General features: G+C 36.0%; 1 protein-coding gene across 1 annotated transcript; it reads left to right on the top strand.

Annotated features, from left to right (window-relative positions):
* The first annotated feature begins 66 nt into the window (after positions 1–66).
* Positions 67–25,712, top strand: LOC110100403 (ABC transporter B family member 28). The gene is made up of 16 exons (XM_020827893.2): positions 67–648; positions 14,038–14,225; positions 14,914–14,937; positions 15,902–16,003; positions 16,317–16,407; positions 17,275–17,375; positions 17,491–17,541; positions 18,435–18,563; positions 18,801–18,863; positions 18,996–19,275; positions 20,264–20,412; positions 20,479–20,568; positions 24,470–24,604; positions 24,689–24,745; positions 25,140–25,196; positions 25,284–25,712. The coding sequence occupies exons 1-16, from the start codon at positions 222–224 to the stop codon at positions 25,518–25,520; spliced, it is 2,181 nt and encodes a 726-aa protein (XP_020683552.1). The 5' UTR covers positions 67–221; the 3' UTR covers positions 25,521–25,712.
* The last annotated feature ends 1,149 nt before the right edge of the window (positions 25,713–26,861 follow it).

The following is a 26,861-nucleotide window of genomic DNA, read 5'->3' as shown; positions in this document are numbered from 1 at the left end:
AATAACTTCCTCCTCTGGCTCCACTTCTTCCTCTGGCTCCACTTCTCCGAGCACAAGAAGTAGAGTCAGTGAGCCACCTTCACTGAAAAACGTGAACCACCAAGCGGAAAACGGACGGCCCAAATGACTCTACCCCCATCTTACGCAATCGAAGACGATACCCCACATAGGCCGCGCTTGAAGGGAGGGAATATACCTCAAAAACTTCGAAATCGAAAACCATGGCTGCTTCGGGGCCTCTCCCGCTCTCCCCATCCCTCGGCTCTTGTTACTCTTCACATCAATACCAGAAATCTGCGATTTTCCCACTCTCCTTTCATCGCCGGAACCTTATCCTTACCTCGAGTTTTTGTCGGCATCGCAGAATCGTCCCCTGCGTCCATCGACCCCCGCAGCGGAGCTGCTATGGTCGAAGAACTGTCCGTGCGGCCTATGTCTCTGCTCCGGCCTCCGAACACGCCGCCGGCGAGGACAACGGCACCGGCCGCTCCGGGGAAACCATTTCCGCGGCGCCGATCTCGTCCTCCCTGCCGGTGAGCTGGGGCGTCATCTGGCCTCTCCTGTCACAGCAGAAGCTGAGGATTGTCCTGTCGTTGGCTTCACTCGTTGGCTGCACCACATGTACTCTGGCGATGCCCCTCTTTTCTGGTATGGCATGAACTAATCCGGTGCTGCCTAATCCAGAAATGTGTGCAATTTTTTTTCTTTTCAAAAGCTATTCTGATTTGTTGGAAGGGACTGGATTCTGATATTCTTGATATGGCTGCTAGAATGCTGTGTAGTATCTAGTAATATACTGCGAGTCTTGGTGGTTCTGGCTGTAATGGCATGCATGTATAGCTTTGAAGCTGAATGGAGGAATGCTATACATCTGTTTGTGATGTAGGAACATCATAACTATTAATAGCTTAAGGACTAGCATACCTCTAATATTCTAGATAGTTCTCTTTTGTTTAATAAATAGCTAGCTAATGTAAGGGAGTGAGATGTATTGGTGAATAACTGAATATTATCTATTTTTGAAGCTTTAAGCTTGGTGTTACCTATGTTCTCTGGATTGGGATTAAATCCTTCAAGCATCCTCTTCTTCCAACGATCCAACCCACATCAGTTGGTATCAGAGCCCGGAGCTTGCGAAAAACGATGGACTACAGAAGGTGGGCTATCGACGATGATCGAAGCCGAAGAAAATGAGCGGTCTACGAAGATCGATGCCGAATAAGATGGACAGTCCACGAAGATCGCCGCCGAAGGAGATGGGCGGTCGACGATTATTTACACCGAAGGAGATGGACGGTCGACAACGAAGAAGACGACTATCCTCCACTCCAATGGTGAGATCCGCCGCCCCACTATCCTCATGAAGATGGCCGCCAAAGAAGAAGGGCTGTAGACTGTGATCGATGCCACGAAGCCCTTCGAATGGCTCGAAGTGGAAGCATCGCTTGATCAGATTGATGCCTTATTTTCCGATTTCAATCGTTCCTTAGAACGAGTTTGCACATCGGTAAACGAACAATCTCCAGCCATCTACTCACACGCGCTCTCAAAGATCGAATCAGCTTCCATTTCTTCCCGCAATCCAACGCAGCACCCGCCACTGGAACCCGTGACCATTCTCGCTCTACAGCTCGATTTTGCTCTCGTACCCATGGCCCGAGTAGATCCACAGCCCGATGCCGATTCCGACTTCGTCGCTGATATTAACATCGTTGAAGGAAAGCAACTTGCTAGACATCCTCCAACCCTCCAGCACGATTCAGGCCCCAACACCACTCCGCTCCCGCTGCCGCTCCCACTCAGCTCCCGCGACTCCGGTTCCACACAGATCCACACACCCCCACCACGTCCAACTCCGCTTTCACCTTCATATTTGCCCGTTGCTGTCCCTCTAATCAATCCATCAGATTCTGCCTCTGCATTCTCCTATAATCTGACCCTTCTTCTCGACCTAGAGCTATGGCGAGATTACCTCCGTTCGCAAATCTTCAACCCGGCCTCTCCTACCGCCCACGAGAAATCTAGTCCCTCCTCCCGCCCACGTGAGATCGATGCTGATCGCGACCAGACCTGCAATCTCCATTCTGCGTCATCTCACAACCAGAGCCATGATCCGAAGCCCTTCCAACGTGATTTCGGCACCAACACTCCGTCCGCTCTGCTTCGGCAATCCCTTGCCCGTTGTTTTCCCTCACCCCAGCATGATTCCACATGTAAGGGTATATCTAGGTGAGAGGCTACTATTTGATATCGGTTTTTGTGGCAGTACCCTCCGGGCCCCTCACAGTTGCCATCTGCATTATATGGAGAATATGAATTCAGTAGCATCTCTGGTCATGGCAGTGATAGTGAATGAAGGACAAGATGATGACAGTGGTAAGACTGGGCATAATCAGTAGCAGTAGCAAAAGAGTAAGAGGCTTTGGGGTCCTGTTGTTTGCCATAATGAGACCGGAAGAAAATCTTTATCTGAGCTTGTTCCACTTGGAGCAGTACTGTTTGATATTGATGAGGATGACTTTGTTGAGAAGACTAGTGGCAAGTCCAATGATGATATTGGGACAACCATATTTTCAGATTGGAACCCTGACAAAACCGCAAAGTTCTTGGATGACAAGGAAGCAATGTTTCGAAGTCTTATTCCACAGTTGTTAAAGGCTGTAAGTGGACTCCACAAATTATGTATATGGATCAAGGATCGTGGATTGAAACATACAACAATGACTAATGATCCAAGACCTAATGCTGAACATAAGATCTCGATTCTTGAACTCACATAACTCTTTCATGCTCTAGTTGTTGGAAGAAGTGAGTGTGAGAGGACCAAACCATTCCCACATTCTTATTTGAGGGCTCTTAAGGAGTTCAATGCATCGCCTGAACACACAGTTGTCTTTGAGGATTCAATGTCAGGGGTTAAAGTTGGTGTGGACGATGAGAGGATGATGCATCTAACATCCTCATTCAAGGCATTTCTTGATGCTGGTAAGACGAAGAGGCAGTCATGGAGTGACCATGAGATGGATGCCATTCACTCCCTGTAGCTTATACTTAGAGGGGCAGTTAATGACATCGAAAATAAAATCAAGAAGTTAACAATTGATTCTCATATGAATGATCTTAAAGTTGCTGGAATCCTCGAGCTTCGAATAGTTACTAATGAAATAGTTCCTTTGATTGAGACATCAAATGTACCCATTATGGCAATGGATATTGATGGTCTCATAAATGGCTGTAATATGAAAATTGCTGAATTAACTAGCCTTTCGGTTGATGAAGCTATAGGGAGGCATTTTCTTACTCTTGCCAAGGATTCTTCTGGAGAAGCAATGACGAAGATGCTTCTTTTAGCATCGCAAGCAAAGGAGCAGCAAAATGTTGAATTTCATTTAAAAATTTTTGGTCTTCGAAAAGATGATGGCCCAATTATTCTGGTTGTGAATGCTCGTGCTAGCCAGGATATCCATGATTTTGTCATTGGCAAATATCATTTAATATACAAATTGAGTGGATTAAAGCAATTGCGTGATGCCTTAGCACGTGGATCTCAACTACAAAAATCCTCTGTAAAAATAGATGCATGTTTTGTGGGATCATGCTTTGAGAATTTTGAAATACTACGTGGTAGAACATCAGCTCAAACAGACTATGAGGAAGATGCAAATGATGCTTCAATTTCGAGTGAATCCCTCAAGCACCTAGCCTGCTTGCGAGTAATGATTGGGCATCAAAGACGCAAAGTATTTGACCCCGGAGGATTGATTATAATTTCTACATCTATCTTTTTCCAATAAAGCACCTCGACGGAGTCGAGCCTTCTTTTTATGCTAGGGGAGTATGTTGTAGGAACATCATAACTATTAATAGCTTAAGGGCTAGCATACCTCTAATATTCTAGATAGTTCTATTTTGCTTTATAAATAGCTAGCTAATGAAAGGGAGTGGGATATATTGATGAATATAATCTGTTTTTGAAGCTTTAAGCTTGGTTTTACCTTTGTCCATGGATTGAGATTAAATCCTTCAAGCATCCTCTTCTTCCAACCCACATCAGTTTGGTTAGCATAGAAATTATTCTCGGGCCACAAACTTGCATGTTAATTCTTTTGGCGAAGTAATACCTTTACTTTGCAGACGACCCAGCAGGCTGTTAAGCTCTGAAAGCTAGGTGCCCCTATTTGAATGACTTGTAGATTATTCTTCGTAACCTCACAATCTTTAAAAGAAGTAACTATATTTCTTACTATTGGACAAGAGTGTCAGAAAAATAATAAAAGAGAAAGGGAACACACAAATGTCATGGTTGTGAAATTCCTTAACTCCAAAAATTAGTGATACCTTTATGTTCTTATCTACTGTAAAGGACATATGGGATGCTGCTAGACATCTTCTCAAAAAATTGGCATGCTGCTCAAGTCTTCAAAATTAAGATTAAGATGGGAAGCACAAGACAAGGAAATAAGATTGTGATTGAATATGCCACTTTCCTTCAAAACATATGGCAATAACTTGATCACTACAAATGTATAGAGACCAAGTATCCAGAAGATGCTGCTATCTTAAAAAACTTTATTTAAAAAGATAGTGTGTGACTTTCTTGAAGGATTAAATGCGGATTATAACAAGGCTAGAGTTCAGATCCTTAGCAAAGAGGAGACTCATTCACTAAATGAGATCATTTCTCTCATTCGTGCTGAGGAAAGTCGACGAGGGGTAATGTTGGAACCAAAGGTTGTTGAAGGTTTAACAATGGTGACAACCAAGAGGCAATATGAAATAAAAAAAAGGATTCCTCAAAACCTAAAGACAAAAAGACTTTCTTTGGTGTAGCTATTGCAATAACTCAAGATGCACAAAGGATACCTACTGGAAGTTACTTGTAACTCCTTACTTGAGCTCTCTGAGGTTGGGCTGTGTTTCTTGGTTGGGCTGAAGAAGTTACATGAAAAACCCCCAATTAAAGAGTAGAATAAAAAAAGTGGACAAAACAAAGAGACAGAACAAGCTAACACTGTAACAAGTCAACCCAGTCCAGAAACATAGTCCAACTTTAGAGAGCTAAACAAAGAAAATATTAATAGGCTAAAATAATTCCTAATATCCCTCGAAAAATCACCTACATCTTCTTCTTTTTTACTTTCAAATAAGTTTTCTATATCCATCGGATTAAGCGTCTCTATAAAGCATTTGAAAGGTGTATGAATCATTGACTCAAGAACCACAAATCATATGATACACTCTATTACTCACTTCATCAACTACACTCCCTGCCTGTGTGATTATAAAATAATTACTTCTAATGGTTCTCTTATCACAGTAGTAGGCCAAGGAGACATACCCTTATCTCTCTCTCTCTCTCTCTCTCTCTCTCTCTCTCTCTCTCTCTCTTTCTCACTCACTCAAAAAAAATTGCTTCATGTACCTCAATTATCTATAAACCTAATCTCCATACAAAAACTTACCAGTGACCATGGTTTAAAATTGCGCAATATGAGGCTCTCGTTGAGGTTCGCCTTTGCACAATTCCAGTAAAAAATGCCTTGATGCTTACGCCTCGAGTTTTTTTTATGAGGCTTGCGCCTCAACTTGGTTGAGGCCTGCCTCGCCTCACTGGCATGAGGCGTACGCCTCACGCTATATATTATTAAAACTTACATAAATCTTGAAGTAAATGCCGACATTAGACTCTATAAGAGAGGAGGAAGGGGAGAGAGCAGTTCATCATAATGATGATTCAAATGAATAACCCCTTAGTGATGACAGTGCTGATGACTTATGAGTTCTTATATGATATGTCATTGCTATTTATTTTTGGAAATTGGAATTATATGTTAATGAAAAGAATACTGGGATTTGGGAAAGATAGAATTTTGAGTTGAACTATATTTCATGTTGTCTTATTATTGGGATATTTTGATTTCACTTCATATCTTATATTTTTTATGTTTAATATTATTCACTCATTAGTATATAAAAAATTTATCATTTTATGTTTACGCAATCTTTTGATTTTGAGGCTTACGCCTCAAAACGCCTTGAGGCTTACGCCTCGCCTCACGAATGAAAACGCCTCAATACCCGAATATGTAATTTTAAACATTGCTAGTGACCATAAGTGCCAAGTCCTTTTTAATCCTATTTGTTGTTTATTTCATAACTAAAGATTGAGAAAGAAGATTGAACTTGTTGAAGAGAAAGATGGATTGTGCTACCTGGAAGAGTTGAACCAATCTACTATTATCAATAATAGCTATTATATGTTATCCCTATCTAATAAAAAATTTACTATTTGACTTTATCATTTTAGTTTAGAACATCCATCTTTTATAAAAAAATATTTATCAATTTTTTTTATGAATTAAAAAATGAATCCATTCATTGTGAAACCTATGAGTTAGCTAAGCATAAACTAGTTTCTTTCCAAAACAAAAAGAGAGATGTCATACTCTCTTTTATCTTATTTATAGTGATATTTGTAAACCCTAAAAAATTTCTAACATCTCAGGAGTCCAATGGTTTGTATACTTCATTGATGACATACTTGAGTCACTTGGATCTTTCTTTTCAAGAACAAATCTGATGTTAGCACTATCCTCCCCATTTTTACACTATTATCCAGAACTAATTTGGAGTAAAAATAAGAAAATTTTGTTCAGACAATGCTAAAGATTACTTTAACCAGACAATATCCTCTTACTTTCAAAAGGAATGTATCATTCGTGAATCTTCCTGCATTCACGCCCCACAACAAAACATAGTTGAAAAAAAATTGTCACCTTCTTGCCTTTATCCGCTCAATTTTATTCCACCACACTATACTCAAATCCTACTGGGAAAGCCCTTCTAGCTGCTTATATCTCATAAATCAACTACTTTCCAGAACATTGGGAGTAAAAACACCAATGAATGTATTGTCCTCTTTTTACCATGAAGTTTGAACCCATAACAACCTCACATCTAAAATTTTTGGGTGCGCTGCCTATGTTCACATTCACAACCAAAATAGAGGTAAATTAGATCTAAGAGCACTCAAGTGTATCTTTGTTGCATATTCATCCACCTAGAGAGGTTATAAGTGTTATCACCCCTAAAAAAAAATCCTTGTATCTGTTGATGTCACTTTTGATGAACAAAAATTCTATTTCATCAAACCTCATCTTCAAGGGGAGACTAAAACTGAGGAAGATGAGGAAAGTGAGCTTGCCCCTTATTAACCTTCCAGTTTCTCCTCAAACTGATCCACCGAAACCTGAAATCAAAGATAGGGAAACTGATGACTTTGCTATTATAAGTAACATGACGTTTGGAAAGATATATTTCAGACGTACAAATCCAAACTATGCTCTAGAACATATCCAATAATCTGAACCGTTGCTTGATATTGAGGTAAAAACGAGTTCACTTTAAAAACCTCCCATGTACCCTATAACCAACTTTATATCCTTCCATAATTTCTCACCTTTACAAAAATTTTTTTTGTTACACTAAATGATATTAATATTCCTAACATTATTTTTGAAGCCTTACCTGATGAGAATTGGAAAAATATCATGAAATTTGAAATGCAGGCCCTAGAGAAGAACAATACCTGAGAGATTATCGACCTAGCAGTAGGAAAAAGATCAATCAAATGCAAATGGGTATTCTTTGTTAAATATAAAGTAATGGTATACTAGAAAGGTACAAGGCAAGACTAATGGTGAAATGGTACATTTATACATACATCATTGATTATAAGAAAATTTTTGCACTTGTGGCCAAGATGAATGCCATTGGGATCCTGCTCTCTCTAGCTGTTAATTATAACTAGCTTTTGGAACAGCTGGATGTCAAAATGCATTCCAACATGGGGATTTGAAGGAAGAAATATTTATAGAGATTCTACCAGGATTTAAGTGGAATTTCAGGGGTGACAAAGCGTGGAGGTTAAAATAATAAAATTGCCCAATTGGCTATTGAGTTATTTTTTTGTTTGTGAGGAGAGGCGTAAGCCTCAAAATTAGAAAATTGTGTAAAGTCAAAATGAGAATTTTTTTGTATATGTCTATATGATATATTAAAAGCTGGCATAAGAAATAAATTGTCTTATATATGAAACACAAAAAATACACAATATATAAAGTGACAAGTAATAAACTGTTTGAAGTTGAATTAAAATCCAAACATCACAATAATAAAACAACATAAAATATAGTTCAACTCAAAATTTTATCTTTCCTAATTTCCTATTCATTGGCATTTAATTCAAAAAATAATTAGTAATGGCGTAACAACTCATTAAGTCATCAGATTGGTAACGGTGGGAGGGACATTGGATACAAATTTCTATATCTGGATACGCTTTATGGGTCCTTGTTTTCATGTTTGATCATTTGTTTAAATGCATTTAGTTTGTGCTTTGCAATGATGGAACTAACATAGAATTGAAATATACTACTAATTTATGCAGAGGTACAAGTTATATGGTTATATCTTCCTTGGATTTCTGGTTCAGAGTTGTCATAATTTACATTAAAAATATCATAAAATTTAGAGGATCTAAACATATTCCATTCAAAAAATTAAAAGAGAAATTTAAGTATAACTTCTCTTAGTGTTTGTAATATTTTCAAACATAAACCTCAACTTTATTTATTTATTTATTTCCTCTTAAATTATTCTCTTGTTTGTTGTGTTAAATGTTCGTCTCATCTAATTTCAAGAAAAATCTGCTCTCTTTTCAAAACTTTAATTCAGTGTTTTGCACTATATTTTAATTTGTTAGGACTCATTTCATGAAGATAATTTGCTATTTCGTAATAAAATTAAACTTAATTTGCTAATTTAGAATAATAATAATAAAAACATGTTAACACAAGTCGAACAACAATTTGAGTCGAGCATATGAGTCTGTAAGAATAAGTTTTATTAATTGTTAAATGTTAATATTTCTTTAATCATTTAATTTGTAAGAATAAGTTTTGTCACTGCAAGTTGAATGGTAGTATATGAGTCGAGCATACAAGTCGAAGGAGGCGAAGGGCCTACCTACTCGATCGATTAAGCACGTTTAAGCGGAGAAGAATGCCTACTGTTGTAGCGAACAAACTCCCATCTTTGTAACTTTTGATCCAACAGGAAGAACGATGTCGAACATTCCTGACTTTTGATCCAACAGGGCATGTTGTCGACCTATCCTGACTTTCGATCGACCATGGAATGTCGTTGAAGGTGAAGAAGCTTTTAGCAACTCGCTCAAAACTCTACCTTACGGGTGGTGCAGTAGACAAAGTCGAACAACAGGAACAAAATGAGATACTCGATATTAGTTTTAAGTTTTAATAACTTTATTTACATTATATTTCGAGGTGAACGCCTCAATCTATAAGGCGAGACACGCCTTTGTATATTTGAGGTGTATGCATCATGATTTGTGTTCTAAGCGTTCGCCTTAACACGCTACAGGATAGAATTGCGCTAAGGCATGTCTCTCGTTGCACAATTTTAAATAATGATATAGGCTAAACAATCACCTAGAGCTTGGTTTGAAAGATTCTCAAATGTCATGCTACTCAATGGATATTGACAGAGCCAAAGGGACCGCACACTATTCTTCAAGCACTCAGCCTTAGGAGGAGTCACAATTTTGTTAGTTTATATGGATGATATTATCTTGACTGGGAATGATGAAAATTAGAAGTGATTCTAAAAAATATCTTGCCAAAGAATTTTAGATCAAAGGGCTTGGTAGATTGAAATATCTCCTAGGAATTAAAGTGACCCACTCAGGATACTGCACATTTTTTGGAAAAAAACCTAATTACATGGAGGAGCAAAAAACATAATGTGGTGAGAAGGTCTAGTGCAGAGGCAAAGTTCAGAGCTATGACCTTAGGTATATGTAAGCTACTATGAATCAAGATGATTTTAGATGACCTAATGATCAAATGGGAATGACCCATGAAGCTACATTGTGACAACAAATCAACAATCAACATACCTCACAATCTAGTTTAGCATGATAGGACTGAGCACATAGAAGTGGATAAACATTTCATAAAGGAGAAATTGGATAGTAGACTTATCCGTATTTACCATGTCTCATCAAAAGATCAGCTTGCAAATATTCTTACCAAGGGACTTGATAACTCTGTCTTTTTGGGACTGATTATCAAGCTGTGAATAATAGATCTGTATTCCTCAGCTTGAGGGGGAGTGTCAAATATCATCCCAGCCATCCCTTCCCTATTGATCCCATGGCCAGCATGAAGATCCGTGGGAGGCTCACCTGGATCACATCAATCTCCTTACATATTTGGGTGGCTGATTTAGGAAGGATTATATTAGTACAATGATGCAATATTATGTAATTATTTATTTTCTTATTAAGATATCTTGTATAGATCTATAAATAAGGAGAGCTTTATGCAATAAAATCAAGCCTTTTCTGATGTGATACGTCCAAGAATTGCACATGAAATTCATTAAGATTCACAAAGTATACCAGTATAAGATTAGAGTATCGTAGGTTAAGGTTCAAGAATTTTCCTTTGTCAACATATTATGATAAGCAATTACAAACTTGTTGTTTAGACACAATTAATGATAGATCTCCAAAAGTATCACAATAAAGCAAATGCAGAAAATAATAGAATCCCACGGTTAATGTCTAGAAAATTCACAACGAGTTACCTTGCTCACTCACACTCAAGTCGGGCTTAGCGGGAGAAGGTCTTTAGCAAACTCAACGATGCCACTAAGACGGTAGCAACACCAATGGCCTTGATCCACGGAGAGGTTGACGGTGACGAGGATGGCGTGAATGCTCGACTGTCGATGCTCCAATCGTAGCTTGGACGTTGGCGGTCGATGACGCTAGCAAGGGTAGGAACCACTCGATCCAAATAATCTCCAACGGTAGCGTCGTCTTCGAATCCCACGTCAAAGAAGGGGGATCATAGGATATTAAGGTTTCCGTCGGCGTTGAATACTGATCCCCACTCAAACTCGGGATCCGCCATGCATGCTTGACGTAGGAGAATCTTTCTCGAGAAGAGAGGAAGATCGTGGTGTGGTGAGAGAGAACACTTGTAGTTGATAAGGTGGGAGAGGAGGAGATGAGGCCGGCGGGAATCTCAAGGAGAGGGGGTGCGGGATTTCCAAAGGGGAAGGGGGCGGCGGGTTCAATGAGGGGTGGGATAGGGTTTTCGAATTCAATCCCAATAAGTCTCCCAATAAATCTGAAATAAATTTCAGATTTAATTGTGTTTGGAGGGAAGCCAATTAAGACTTGAATTTGAATTCAAATTGGGTTGGGGGCTAGAGTTGGAAACAACAAGGAGAAAGCCCATTAATGGGGCCGGCGGTTTGAGAGAGGGAGAGGAGCGAGAGTAATGTTAAAACCTGAAATTAATTTCAGGTTTTGAAGGAATTAGGAGGGAAAAGTTATTTGAAATTGATTTCAAACTTAAGTGTCATCAATGCCTTAATGAAGGCATTAATGGGGCTCCACCAAGGATGAGGCCGACGGTATGCTAAGAGGGAGAGAGGGGATTGGTGTGAAGGGAGTTTCCAATTTGGGGGTGATAAGGTGGAAATATGTTTAATGACCCCAATTTAAATTAACTTGAAATTGAAATTCATCATGAAAACTTTCCTAAATTGGAATTCCAAATTATGAAAGAATTTGAAATTTGAATTTCAAATTTCAAATTTCAAATTTGAAACTTGTTTAGAGATGGGGTAGAACGGGTAGGGAAGTCGTCGGCAAGGTGGTCGGCCGGGGGCCATGGAAGTGGTCTGCGGCGGGCTCCCAAGGGGCGGCGGCAATAAGGGTTTAGAAGGGATTTCTTGTGGTGGAGGGGAAGGAGATAGAAGAACTTAACCACGAGCCGAGGACTCTTCCAACGACTGGTGGGCCTTTCGATTTGCTCCCCTTGAGCTCTCTCCCTTCTCAAGCTCTCATGCAAGAAGAAGTAGAAACAAACACAAATTTTTCATTCAAATATTCATTAGTCTTTTACAAAGCATGAGACCCCTATAAATAGGTCTTCAAACATAAAGAAATAAAAGTACTCAAATGCCCTTTGGGCTATAATAAGACAACACTCCACATAGGGGTAAACTAGGAAATGAAAATGCCAACTAAATAAAACTTAAAATACATCAAAGGTAAAGACTCTGAATCGTAGCCATCGATCTGCGCTGTCTCCGGCGATAGACATGCTTGAACCTCTGATCGATGTCCACATCATTTTCCCTCTCTCATTCTCTGAATTTAACATAATCATAAATGGTCTGATATTTATTCATCCACTTCTTTCCTTTCACCTCAAAACTTTGTTCATGATTTTGGTGTATGCTTGCCATTTACTATTAAAACTAAACTCTTGAATGCATGTACCTATAGAAGGATGACTTCTAAAGGTTAAGTTGTGGATCAAGACTTTTTAATTTTAGATTGATATGATTTCAGTTAGTTTCTTCAGGTCCATAATTAATAATAGGCATGTCTGTCTCAAGTTGATTGAAACTATTTCCAACATATATTGCTTCACCTCGCTATTCCCAAAAATTATTGGTTCTCACAGGAATTGGATAATGTCATGAACTCCTATGATAATATTGAGCATTTTATATGATGCTGGTAATTTTTTATGGGCTCTTTATGCACATATTTAACATGTTAAAGCAATAATAAGTATTTTTTCTTATATTACTAAATTTTTAATGATTCATTATTTTATAGTATTTCTTGTTATTTGTAAAATAGTGCGCAATGCGATTACATAGGATTTTTGCACTTAGGTTCGCTATTCATTATTGATAAGCATGCTATGATCCAATCCTGATCAATTAACGAATATTCTAGTGAACCATATTAAGTCAAGTATAACACTAACAAGTATGATAAATGCCTTTGTAGGTTATCTGCCTTTGTAGGTTCTCTGGCAAGTGATGTTGGAAAAATGTTGCTGTCACCTACAATTTTCTTTCAGGAAATTGGTGTATGTGCCATCATTATGTGGTCTAAAATCGTATTAAAGTTTATTCAGTAAATTGTTTCAGGAATTTAAGCAAATTAAGTTGTAAAACTACTTTGTAGTGTAAAACTACTTTGTAGAGTCAGAATGCTGCTGCCAGCTCATGAGAATGCTCACGTTCTCCTACTTCCATCATACGAATCCATTGAAAACTGGACTTTTTTAATCTGAAATTCCTAGTCTTGACTGATTTGAAAAGTTGGCTGGATTAAGCTTGAGTTTTTATCATGATAATTTTTTTTTTAAAACTTGATTGAGCTTAGAATAAGAGTCTTTTGTTACCACCAACATGGTAAGTTCTTTCACTGGGTGTGTATGTTCATTATAGATAGAGGTTTCAGGATAGAATCTTTCTTACAAGACAGAACTTTACGTTAAGTTTTGATTCTATCCATCACACCTTCCCAAGACCCTTGGATTAGTAGGAGCCACATGCTCAAATCTATTCTTTTTAATGTCAAATTGCCATGTTTGTATTGTGGGGAAAGCTGTAGATATATTGTAAAACGAGACGCTGAAAGTAACGAAAATGCTTTTCCATTTATTTTTGAACTTTCATTTCTTTCTTGTTTACAGTAGGGCTTTGTTTCTGTTCTGCCATTGAGTTCCATTGAGTTCTAAGTTGGATAACATATTTAAGAAAGCTGTTAATTCAATTTCAAGTGGTAAATGCACTTGTTAAACTTTACAAAAAATGAAACACGTACAAAGAAAGATCAAGAGGTTTTTTCCGCCATATGTGCTTGTCAGCAGAAAGGTAGAGCAGCTTGGTGCTTCTGTCATACTGAAATGCATAGCAACAACTAAAATGTTTATGGCATTCTTATGTTCTAATTTCTTTTCTGGACATGTTAATGTTTTAGTCCTTTTCTATCTAGTCGCTGCTATATGTTTTAACATCATATATATTAAATCTTTTCATTTTTCACTTATCGTTCATAGAATTTTATTAACTAGGTTCATTACAGGCAATATGTCTTCATTTGAGACTTGTTTATGTGTCGAATTTTTGCAGGAAAGTTCTATGAAGTGCTCATAGGGCGAGGAACAGGGACCTTTTGGAATCTTGTCTCTAGAATTGCTACTTTGTATATTTTGGAACCAATTTTTACTGTTGTATTTGTTATAAACATGACAATTATGTGGGAAAAGGTGATGGCAAGCCTTCGGGGTCAAATCTTTAAAAGGATGCTGATCCAAAAGGTAGATGTATTCAACATTGCTGCAGTATATTTGCTTGCAAACTCATATTTTTGTAGTTGTTTCGTAGTTGAACTATTTTCAGTGAAAATTTTTGCCATATATATATATATATATATCTTTCTCCAGCTCTTAAATTGATATTTGCATCTATATTTTTTCATCGAAAGCTATATTTATACTTTTTTAAAGATGTTGATTGACAAGTTCAAAAGTGGGCCGGGACGTTACTCAGGTATATAAATATGAGGAGATACTAATTTTTCTGGAAAAATAGGAAATAGCCATCTAGAGAAGAGAAACCCTTTTTATTTCTTCCTCCATGTGTGAAACACTAAGTGAGACAGAAATATGGCATAGAGTATATAATAATCAATATATTCAAAAAATGCTGCTTCAAGGAGAGCTTTCCAAAGGTTCTTATATATATAACTTGAGAACAAAGACAGTAACGACATTAGCTCCGTTTATAATGGAAAATTAAGCATGAAGGATATCATGAAATTTAATTCAAGTAAATGTAAATTGACATAGTTTTTGTATGTATAAATATTCTGAGCAGCAAGGTCATGTGAAGAATCTAGTTCTGTAGTTAAACTTCTTTTTTCTTTCTTTTGCATTTTTTTCTAATTTTTTCTTAACACACTTTTCTTTTTATTCATTTGTTTTCTCCATTTCCCTTCTCTTTCAGGTGGAGTTTTTCGACCAGTATAAGGTATGATTAAGTTTTTCTTTGTTCAACCTTGGTTTCCTCAATTTTTGGTGCGGATCTGATGAAAAACTCAAACCACCTTTTTTAGAGCTGGTTTTTTATACGGCATATATTTTGTATAGAAGTTTCTTATTATGAGTGGAACTAACCTTTTGAAATAATGTCCATCATTGAAGTTATGTGTTGCCTATTTTTCTTGATGCTTCTTTAGAAGTTATGTTTAATAGGTTAGTCCAATGATTATTTGTGACCTCTAATTTCTACTATGATGCATTACAATTGATTTGGATATTTAAGCATACTCGCTGAACTGTTTTAACTCAATAAATTCTCTTTTCAAATGCCAGGTTTATTGTTATTTTATACAAAATAGTTGGGATAAGATCAATGATGATGGCGAGTTCGACTGATGTTGGGTCGATTTGATCAAATTGGCTTTAATATGATGAAATTAAATTTAATTTCAGCAAATTAGGGTCCGATTTAGATTAATTGACGCTCGATGGCCGATCGAGCGCGATCGAGCCAAATCGGGCTCGAATCGACTCGAACCGGACTGAGTTGACATGAAAAGCATGTCAACAAAGATTTGATGGAGTCACAAGAATGAATAACACATGGAAGTGTTTTAGGTACATTGAAGCATGCCTTACAAACTTTTTTCTGCGTTTCTTAGTATTTTATTTATCAACATGGGTTTTATATCTGTTTGCCAATTGTTTCCTTGATTCATGCTGAAACTAAATCAACTTTGACGGACTTCATGCTCATGTTAAAGGATAAACTGTATCTTCTAGTCCATACATGTGTGATATCTAACGACTTTGCCAACATATGCTTGCGGCAGTTCATTTTTTCTTAAAGTTAGATATAGCTATTCATATTGATTTTAGACAATATGCGTAATGTTGTTCCACAAGTTGATTGTAGCTGGTTACATCATTTGTATTTTTGTAATGTTGGACAGGTTGGTGAATTGACAGGGTTGTTGACATCTGACTTGGGTTCTCTAAAAGAAGTTGTTAGTGAAAACATATCAAGGGATCGAGGCCTTCGGGCATTCTCTGAGGCAAGCTAATTTATATCATTGAACATGTGAGCTTGATGTGTTGCCAACAGTTTGACAAGTGCAGGTTTAGTTCATAAGAGTGAGATCCATTGTATTCTTGTCTCCAACATTTCTTTCTTATTAAGTTAGCATGCTCTTCTTTTCCTCAGACCATCCTCTCCTCAACAACCCCCACCACAGAAACACATGCACACACTCCCATGTGCATGCACTATATCCCACATTTAAATGAAAGGGAAAGAAAGTTTAATTTTTGTGTCACCATCTTTATTTGTTTTCATCATCATAATTGGCACTTTGTCCACCCATGCAGATTTTTGGTACAATATGTATACTATTCTCACTGTCAACAGAGCTTGCTCCTGTCCTAGGGCTGCTGATGATGTCTGTGTCTATTATAGTAGGTAATGGTTTATCTCATCTTTGTTCAAATGCTTACATTATATAATATGTGTCAAAGACTTCGTTTGGGACGGCTTTTTTACTGCTTCTTTAAGCAGTTTTTTAGTATAAAAATTTAAATTTTTGTACTAAAAAGTTGCTTCAATAAGCAGTAAAAAAGCTTTCCCAAACAAAGCCAAAGTGATATGAATGACAGTATTGCTCTCATGGCATAAATCCAAGGATATCATTCAATCTTCTTTCAAAGCATGCTGCAATTATCAATAATAAAGGAGAGGAATGATCTCTCTCTCTCTCTCTCTCTCTCTCTATGGCATCATGAATCTATAGCTCTTCTTGTTATGGCAAAAGATTTAAGGTATTTCTATTAGCTTATGCCTCTTTAAGGAGCAGATTTTGGAGTTCTTTAAACATAGTTTGTGTGAATGCATTGGCTTATTATGGCATTGACATAAGTTATGTCCCAGTCAACTTGACTATAAAACGAAACAGGATTTTTTAGATGGACAATTGGACAATTACCAAACATATTTATATTTAGAAATAGTCATCAAAGAATGGGATGCATAATGACTTGTACGCTATATCATTAGTTCTAGAGCTGTAGTATCTTATCTCAAACATTAACGCTTGTAGTTTACTATGCTGTTTTGGTCCTCTTTCCAGAAAACCTTTCTTTTTTTTGGTTATTTGCTCTTTAGTATATGAATATCCCAAAATTAGAGTAGTGTGATAGGCAGTGATGAGAAAATAGGTTTGATAATTGCATATGATTGATTTCCATTTTTTATGTAATTATCTTATATATCTTATTGTAAGTTGTCCTTTCTATTGAATCTCCATTGTGGTTGAATTTATTGATTTTCTAGCTATATTTAAGAGGTCAACCCTGCCCGTCTTCCAATCCCATGGAATGATTGAAGCAAGTATTTCTGGCTGTGCAACTGAAACGTTTTCAGCAATCCGTACTGTGAGTTAGCACATGCTTTTGATGCTGTCTATGCATTGTGACCACTTAATGGTTTTCCCTTAACTGAATTATTTAATTCAAATTGATCACGGAATCGCTATTTTGTCACCTGTAGGTCAGGTCGTTTGTTGGTGAGAGAAGGCAAATGTCGATGTTTGGAAACTTGGTACGATTTCATTTATTTGATTTTGTTTATTTGCTTGGGAAGCGACATTATAATCCATGAAGTGCTTTTTGATGGGATTGTGGAAGCATAAATTTAACTTTATTATTTTAGCTGAATATTCATAGGAGAGTTCTTTTACTTTCTTAGCTGGATTTCCCATGAGCGGTTTAGTTTGATTTGCTGTTGTTATTCAAAGCCTCCTATAAATTATGATCATCATCTCTTCAATAATAGGAAGAAGACGAGGGTCTAATATAATATGATTATTTGGATCAGTTTTCATGTTTGAATATATGCTGACCATATCCTTGGGTTTAGTAATGGTAGGCACAAGGCTCTGATTTCAGAGGAAGGTGAGAAGTTTTAAAGTTAGTTTATAATTATGAGTGCAAATTTGATCTGAAATAGTAGGATTTAGACTCGTCATGTTTGAAGGTAGGATCTAATCGTTTTCATGTGCCCATTGATTGGAACTTTGGTTTCCTATGTTATGAATGAGACTTGAAATATTCATAGTAGTTATGCCTAAAGATTTTGCAAGAAGAATAATAAGAAGGAATGCCTTCAAATTCAACCTTCTATCAATAATCATAGGACGAGGTCCTAGCCGTCTTTAAATTATTGGGAGAATTAGTCTGGTCAGGTTTTCTATCAATATCTACTTAGCAAACAAAAAAAAAAGTTGTTTCGCTGAAATCAAATGGAAGGTAGAAAAGTTCCATTTTGCTATTATATAGATCAACACATTGAAATTCCAAGTCAGCATTTCCTCAATCCATGCACTTTTTTGCAGATAGGTATCCAAATTTTGATTTTTAACTCGGTTTTAACATTTTTTGTGATTAACATCTGAAGAGTCTTTTTTTTTTCATTCATGTTATAAATCTATGCAGTTACTTGCTTACGAGAATAGTGGCTTAAAACTTGGCGCTTTGAAGTCAGCAAATGAATCATTAACTCGGATGGTAGTTTATATTTCCCTTATGGCGCTTTATTGTCTTGGTGGAAGCAAAGTAAAAACGGTAAGGACCTCCATTTTCCAACTAAAAATAGCTCCAATATTTTTCTTGATCACAAGGAACTTTTACTGTCAGTTAAAGAAGCATGGCTTGTTACATATGCAGCCCTCTGCTAAGTTTCTTTATCAGCAACATGGTTGATTTATAGAAATATATATTGAGTAAAATGCACATACTTTATGCAGTACCAATTCAAGATACATTTTTTTTAAGATACATTTTTTTTATTCTTCCTTGCAGGGTGAGTTGTCTGTTGGTACCATGACATCCTTCATTGGCTACACATTTACGTTAACATTTGCTGTGAGTTATTATACACTCCTAATAGTAGGCCTAAGACTTTTGAAAATAGGAAGGCTTTCTCTTTATTTTCCACCCTATGGAAGAGACTTTAAAGGAACGTTATTTATTTTTTTGATATCATGTTTGTGTCAGGTTCAAGGGGCTGTTAACACATTAGGTCATCTTCGTGGAACCTTCGCTGCCATTGAGCGGATTAATTCTGTTCTATCTACGGCAGAAGTTGATGAGCCGCTGGCTTATGGTTTAGAGAAGGAACTTAAATTAGAATATCTGAAAGATGACAGGCCTTGGTTTATTTATAAAGATGACTATTCTTCTAAAATCAATGCCCAAAATAAACATTATATGTATGATCTGAGATCAGTTACTAACGGGTGCAGTCTAGCTTGGTCTGGTGACATTTGTCTTGAAGGTATTTTCTATATATTTTTTGGAAATCCATCTTATCTTTCAGTTAGCTTTGGCATAAGAAGTGGTTAGCTCTTTTATAAATTAAGTAAGACCATATTAATTTCTACTTGGTCTAGTTCTACTACCTTCTGATCATACTGTTTGATATGCTATGCAATAATGTAACGGGTTCAGTTAAATGTTTTTGGCTGACGATCATAATAAAATTTCAAGCTTATTTGATGATTCAAGATTTTATTATTCTTACAATTGCTAATATATAGACTTATAGAGATCAGCAATATTTCGTATGGGTCATATTATGCTTCAACTACAATATTTCAGTAATTATTGGGAACATGCATCCTTGATCAAAATTTGAGTCTGAAAGTTCTTTTAGATATAGAGTTTGTATATACAATGACCCCAATAATAGGATGATCATCACAGGCAAAATCCATAGGTTGGCTTAGATCATTGATTATGTATCCCTGTGACTATGTGGGGGGTCACTCTCAATCAGTAGGCTTAGGCTATCAACTTGGTAAAGCATTGATTCTAAAATAGGATCTAAAGTTAATTTAAAGTTTTGTGTACAAACTATATCAAAAGTGGACAGAGCTACGACCATGGTATTATTAATTTGGTTTCATAACATGAATGCTCCCTAGTCTCTCCATTGCCAAGATTGCTAGGATATTTTCATAGGTTTTAGCATTGCTAGGATATTTTCATAGGTTTCAGCATCCCCTGAAGCCTCTTGAGAAATTGTGACAAAAATTTTTGCAAGAATGATAAGCGCATGCAAATTCAACCTTCTAACAGGAGCCACTAATTGTGAAACTAGTCCAGATTTCTTTAATGCCACAATCTTGTGTAGCGTCAATAATATTGTCAAAAGAGTGTTTGAACAATCAGAGATCCTGCATTTCCTTGACAACTATAATATCAAATTATTTCTCAATTTGCTTCATTTTTGTTAACTGATAATTCATTGTTGTGATGAACAGATGTATATTTTTCTTATCCTTTGCGAGCGGATGTGGAAGTTCTGAATGGCCTAAATCTCAAAATAAAATGTGGAGAAGTAACAGCTCTTGTTGGCCCTAGTGGATCTGGGAAAAGTACTATTGTACAACTTTTGGCTCGTTTTTATGAGGTAATTGTCAATTCAAAACATCATTTAAGGCAGAAAAAGAAAAGATGTATTAAATTGTATTTGCAGCCAACCAAAGGTCGAATAACAGTGGCAGGGGAAGATGTTCGGACATTTGATAAAAGGGAATGGGCTCGAGCTGTATCGGTTGTCAATCAGGTAGTTTCATTCTCTGCATGTAACAAGTACTATATCTTTTAATTCAAAATACAAAATATATTTTTCCAGGAGGAAAACCTAGATAAAGCAGCAGATCTCTAGCTTGATAAAATTTGTCTCTACTCTCTCTCTCTCCCTCTTTGCAGAAAACATCAGAAAAAAATTGCAATCCTAATGAAAAATCTTAGGTCAGGATATCCTAACTCAATTATTGTAAAGTTGATTTAAAAAGTTGTCACACAGTATTTATATCAATTTAAATGACGTGAAACCATATGATTTTGATTTAAAGCAAATACAAGCATATGAAAGATATATGCTCTAAAATCTATGATAAAACATAAAAAAATAAGTTATTGACATGTAAGCATCAAAATGATTGTTAAAGAAGATGAAATAAAAATTAAATCAATACATGTAGTAATTTTTCAGACAAAATATAAATTTATGAAAATATTTGCTATAAAATCTACATCAAATTAAGAAAAAATTAGGATACACTATTTTTGTTAGATATTCCATGCCACGTCATAGATTTTCACACAATCGGATAATGTATTTCATTCAATTTGTCAATTTATGAGGCGGTTCCTGATGCAAAATTGGGTCAGGATATCCTGACCCAATTGTTTACCTATCAAGTATATCTTTAACTAGCTTAGGAGTCTCATAGCTTAATGATCTTAGATGTTCAAAATAAGCATTTTTGCACTTTTAAACAAAAGACATGTAGTAATGTCTTTTTCTACATTTTTGCAAAATTCAAAGCCAAGTTTATGTTCTTGGTACAATTTATGAGCCATTATTAAATCCTGCTCCATCTAATTCAGTCTTTAGGGAGCTTACATCCTCAACAATTTATGTTCTGCCGAAACTTGCATTCACAAGCAGGCTACCATTTGCTCAAATGGTTGACGTCTACCTTCTTAAATCTATCCGCCTTGACATGGTAACTGTACAACTTGTGTGCTTGTCATTATGCAATGAACAAACTGTGCTAACTGCTTTTGCTTGGGCTATTAACCTAACGTAGGGAGAGGGGAATGCCGATTGCTTTCCTTTGTCTCATTTTTGGGATAGGGCTTGTAGGAATTTGGCTTATGTCTATACCCATCCTATCAAAAAAGAACAAATTAAGAAAGGAAAATCACTATCCAAAATTTTTTTGAATTGATATCTAACTGCATCCCTATGTTAATGGATGTAGATTTTGAAAATTCCCACCAAGCTCGTTACATGAGTGATTCTGAGTTAATTTTTTTTAAGGTAGATTGGATACCAAATAAGCTACTACCTAGAGTTTTTTTGCTCATTTTACGAGGATTTCATGATCTGGTTCAAGGTTTTCCATAGGTGCAAACCTTGTGATTATTTACACCTCTTGGACATGAGAAAGAGTTTTCGTTTAGTAGGCTCTAAATACCTAGCAGATGGTAGCAACAATTCAAATTTTGGTGAAGTAAAAATATACTATTATTAGCTTAAAGCTGATGGTGAGGGGAATGATGATGAATCCGATTAATATCCCATGATTCTATCATCCTGGGCTATTGTGAGCTATGATTCACTTAAAGAATTGAATTCACCCAACCTAATTTAAGGATCCTTATCAATAACCATAGATTGTATCGTCCATGGGAATCTCATAGCATAGGGTGTATGGTTAATGGCCAACTTATGGATCATATGTTCTATTTAATTTTTTTTATTAAAGTTCTTAGCCTCACATGGCAATGCATTAGCATAATTAAAAATGTATGCATTTCTAATCATAAATACTGCATAAATTCATAAATTTCTAAAATGGTTCTCAAATTATTCACGAGTAGCCGATTTGCTCCTAGTATATCACATTTCTCTAATTTAATCCCTTGACTATATAAAATTGATCTATGATGATCCATAATGTTGTAATTGTGTATAAATTGATCCCAAGTTAGTCCCAAAGGGACAATTTTGGGTGAATTTTGTTTAGTTGAGGAATTAAATTGGAGAAACGTTTTAAAGTTTACCCCTTCATGAAATAAATAATTATTTTTATGCTATTTGATTGAATTTCTAATAGAATAATATTAATTCACTTTGTTGTAGCTCCATAGCAAAAGAAGAAACAATTTCGAGCATGATCACTTCAAGAATTTAGTGTCTGTGAAATATAATAGAGCTTTGATCCAACACTGCAACTATCACGACACTAGGACCTAATTTCTATAAACGATATTGATAATGCCAACAAATGATTGTTAGAGAAATTGGATGATGCTTCCATTGGAAAGAAAAGGTGGAAGAAAATAAATTTGTTTTTACTTTGCGCTAGGATTAATATGGTGATGATGAAGTTTATTTTGCTAGTGATAATGATAAATATGAAGATGATACGGATGATTGAGAATTAGATCTCTACTTTTGCCTATATCTTTGTGAATTTGCATTATTATTATTTTTCTATTTAGGATTTACTACATCTAATTTTTTGTCATATAGTTAACTCTTGAATTATTAATATATATTCTTCATTTTAATGTGATTTTAGTGCCATTTTAATGGCATGTTCTGCACCATATGCTGTGTGCTATGGCTCCAATGAGCACTTTTACTATGCTGCATCATTCATCATTTTTTCTCTTCACTTAAGTAAAGAGACAGATAATAAAATTACTTAGTTGTCAAAGAAGTACCAAATCCATCATGGGCCTATGACACCCATGGAAACTCATCATGTAGTTTAGTAGTCAAAGAAGCACTTAATCCATCATGGGCCGATGACACTCATGGATGGTTGACACTTGTTGCATTTGAGTGCTTCGACTTAAGGCATTATAATTTTCACTATGATATGAGTATTTATGGAAGAGATTAAAAGGGTTTTTATTTTTAAGAAGTGCTCGAGGTTGTGTGGATTGATTCACCCAAAATCAGAGGGAGTTGGTCTTCCATTATTTTAGGAGGTTGATCCAAAAGGGTCTCACATCCCTATTACATGTGGTAGTGTATCTCATTCAAACAACAGGAATATCCCACTTCTCTGCTACATTGATGGGCACGCAAATTGAAGGATTACAAGGATGCAATAAAAATCTGGATTAAATTTCCAAGACTTGCTTATCCTGTTGCTTCATTATTGGTCTCTCTCTAAATTTTCTGGTAAGATGAGGAATCTCTCTAATTGTAATTGACCTTACAGTACGAGTTCACAAATTGGCTGGCAAAATAGGGTGTACCTTTGATCATGGCTTTATAGAAGTTATTTGCAAATTTCAAATCATTCATATATGATTGGAAGCCTCTATGCCCCAGGTTTCGAAATTGAGTGTGTTCATCCCAGATCAATTTTTCTAATGCATATGCTTCTCCTCCAGGGCCCACATGTTATGCTAATGCTCACTGCGGCTTCCAAGTAAAATCATTTTAGTTTCTTTATCTTTCAGTCCAGCCTCTGAAAATTCGACAATCTAACTCGATGTTTGTGCCAAACTGAATTACCTAATCTGAATTACCTAATTTTAGTTAGGTTATTCCTACATGTTATCATACCATTGTAAATTTCTATAAAAAGGATGCTTATGTGATGTAAAGTTTGGGGAAATTAATAAAGCTTTAGATAAATTTCTCCTCCTAAATTCTGTCTCTCTTTCCTCTCCTCTCTCCCTCTCTCCCTCTCTCTCTTGCAAGAAGAGCTCAAGATGAGCTCTCAAAGATCCTCCTGTATTCCTAACATAATCATTATGCTCACATAAAGCATGTAAAGTGCTGCATTTTCTCACTGTGCATGAAGTCTTGCATATTTCTAATACTGTGAAGGTTACTTTCCATCATCACATCTTTAGTTATGCACCCATTGTACTGATATAACAAGTCATGTCTCATATCCATTTCCTAACTCATTCTAATAATGCCTCAGGAACCAGTGCTTTTCACTGTATCGGTTGGAGAAAACATTGCTTATGGACTCCCTGACAAGGACGTCTCGAAAGAAGACATAGTAAAGGCAGCCAAAGCTGCCAATGCTCATGATTTCATAATTTCTCTCCCACAGGTTGGCTTCTTATTTTACTCACTACCTTTCTATTTTCACTGAGAAAATATGTACAGGAAGACTGATATTGTTGATATGGTCAAGGGCTATGATACACAAGTTGGTGAGCGTGGAGGCCTCCTTAGTGGTGGGCAGAGGCAGGTAATAAATTTAAGGGATATTTACACACATATCATTTTATTCTTATATATTTATATATTTAACACTTAATTTTTTTATATTTATTTAGATAACACCATAATCTTTTTATCAAACAAAAATATCACTAGCATTAACTTGTCTGACTAAGGTATTATATAAGCAGGGGCATGTCGGACCCCCGACATATCTACCAATAATTACTTACACGTTTGCCCTCCTGAAAATTATGGCTGATTCCTCCCCTGTTAATATAAGTAATATAATTTTTTTGATATTTTTATACATAAAGATGCACAGAAATTTTATGATACCTATGTAAAACCCCTTAAATTTAATTGAGATATTCATATTTCTACTGGTTTTTCTTGGATCACTGAATTGTTCTGATTTGCAGAGAATAGCCATAGCCCGTTCCCTTCTAAAAAATGCTCCTATTTTGATACTGGATGAGGTAGCTTTTGTGCATATCTATCAATTCTGAACTTGAAGAGGACAATTATTGTAGCCGAGTTCTTCAAGTATTTCTTTTTTGCTGTAGGCAACCAGTGCTCTTGATGCAGTAAGCGAGCGACTGGTTCAGCAGGCTCTTGATCACTTAATGAAGGGAAGGACTTCATTGGTGATTGCTCATAGATTAAGCACCGTTCAAAATGCTCACCAAATTGCTGTTTGTTCGGAAGGTAAGATTGCAGAGTTAGGCACCCACTCTGAGCTGGTGACTAAGGGGGGTGGCTATGCATCATTAGTTGGTGCCCAAAGGCTTGCATTTGAGTAATTCTTCTCTCCCCTTTGTTCTTCTTCGTTTTAAATAAATAAATTTATTATTATTATTATTTTTTGTGGTGTGGGTCCCTCATGCATAGTGGAAATGGCATTTGAGCAGGGATTTTTTTTTTTTTTAACTTGTACAGTATAAATATGTATATTTCACGTTGGCCAAAAAAAGAATCCATGAGGTATTGCACCATGAGCCCCTTCATAATTTTTTTATTTTATTTGGATGAGGAAATAGAAATTTAGGGGCTGTTTGGTCTTTTTTTTTTTTCACTCTAAATCAAATATCAAAATTTATCAAATTCTTATATTAAAAATATTTTAAACATGTTTATTTCAAATCAAATGACCTCTTAATGTAGAAGAAATTTGATCTAAAGGTTTTATGATACTATTCAAAATTTGTACTAAGTAAGCCAAATAACACTTTTTTTTTAATTTATAATTATTACAGCACAAGTAATGCATAAAATATTAATATATCTTGAGAAACAAATGCTGACCAATGGCCATGACCCATTAGCATGTCGACCGTTGTGGTAGTCACTCACAAACGGGATTGAGTTCTTTGTTTTCTTCTTCATTGCACAATGTTGTCTCCTTCATTTGGCTGAGAGTAGCCCAATTATATTTTAAATATATAATGATTAAGGGTTGATTGATTTGTTGCTTATAAGCAAAAAATATTTTTAAAAAATTCATATCAATTAATTTGTATGAAATAAAATCATTATTAAAATAAAATATTGTTGATTTTAAAACATATAAAATGCCAACTATTTCCAATCAACCAAATGACAATATGATAATTTCACCATTCATTTCAAAATAAATATTGGTGCTGAAGTCAGAAGTAAAACTTGGTGTCAATAATGTGCATAGATTTTATGCGTAATAGCATGTGTTGATATTATTGGCTATGGCAGGTAATAAAGTCAATGTGTCATAGTGTAGTTAGACAATGATGATCAGAGGACTATAATTGAATGGCGTTGGCTAAATAACCATAGTCAAGGAATGATGTTTAGAGGATCATAGTAGGGCGAAAATAATCGGAGGACAAATATCATGCGATAGTGTTTAGAGAATCGATGTCATGTAACAGTGGACAAATGGCTGTAGTCGGATAACTGAGATTGGAGGAGTGTAGTCAGTTGATAGTCATCAATGAACCATAGTAGGGTGGTCGTTGTCAAAGAACCGTAGTCACACAATGTGGTCGGAGGATTATATTTGGGCGATCGTGGTAAGAGTATCATATTAAGGCATTCATGATCAAAGGACTGTAGTTGAGAGTCCGTGTTCGAAGGATGGTAGGGAACTTTAATTTGGGTTGGCGGGT

The sequence above is a fragment of the Dendrobium catenatum genome, unplaced genomic scaffold (genome assembly GCF_001605985.2).
Source record: "Dendrobium catenatum unplaced genomic scaffold, ASM160598v2 fragScaff_scaffold_1220, whole genome shotgun sequence".
Taxonomy (NCBI): Eukaryota; Viridiplantae; Streptophyta; class Magnoliopsida; order Asparagales; family Orchidaceae; genus Dendrobium; species Dendrobium catenatum.
Note: the sequence above shows the minus strand (reverse complement) of the source record. Positions and strands in the feature narration are given on the sequence as shown.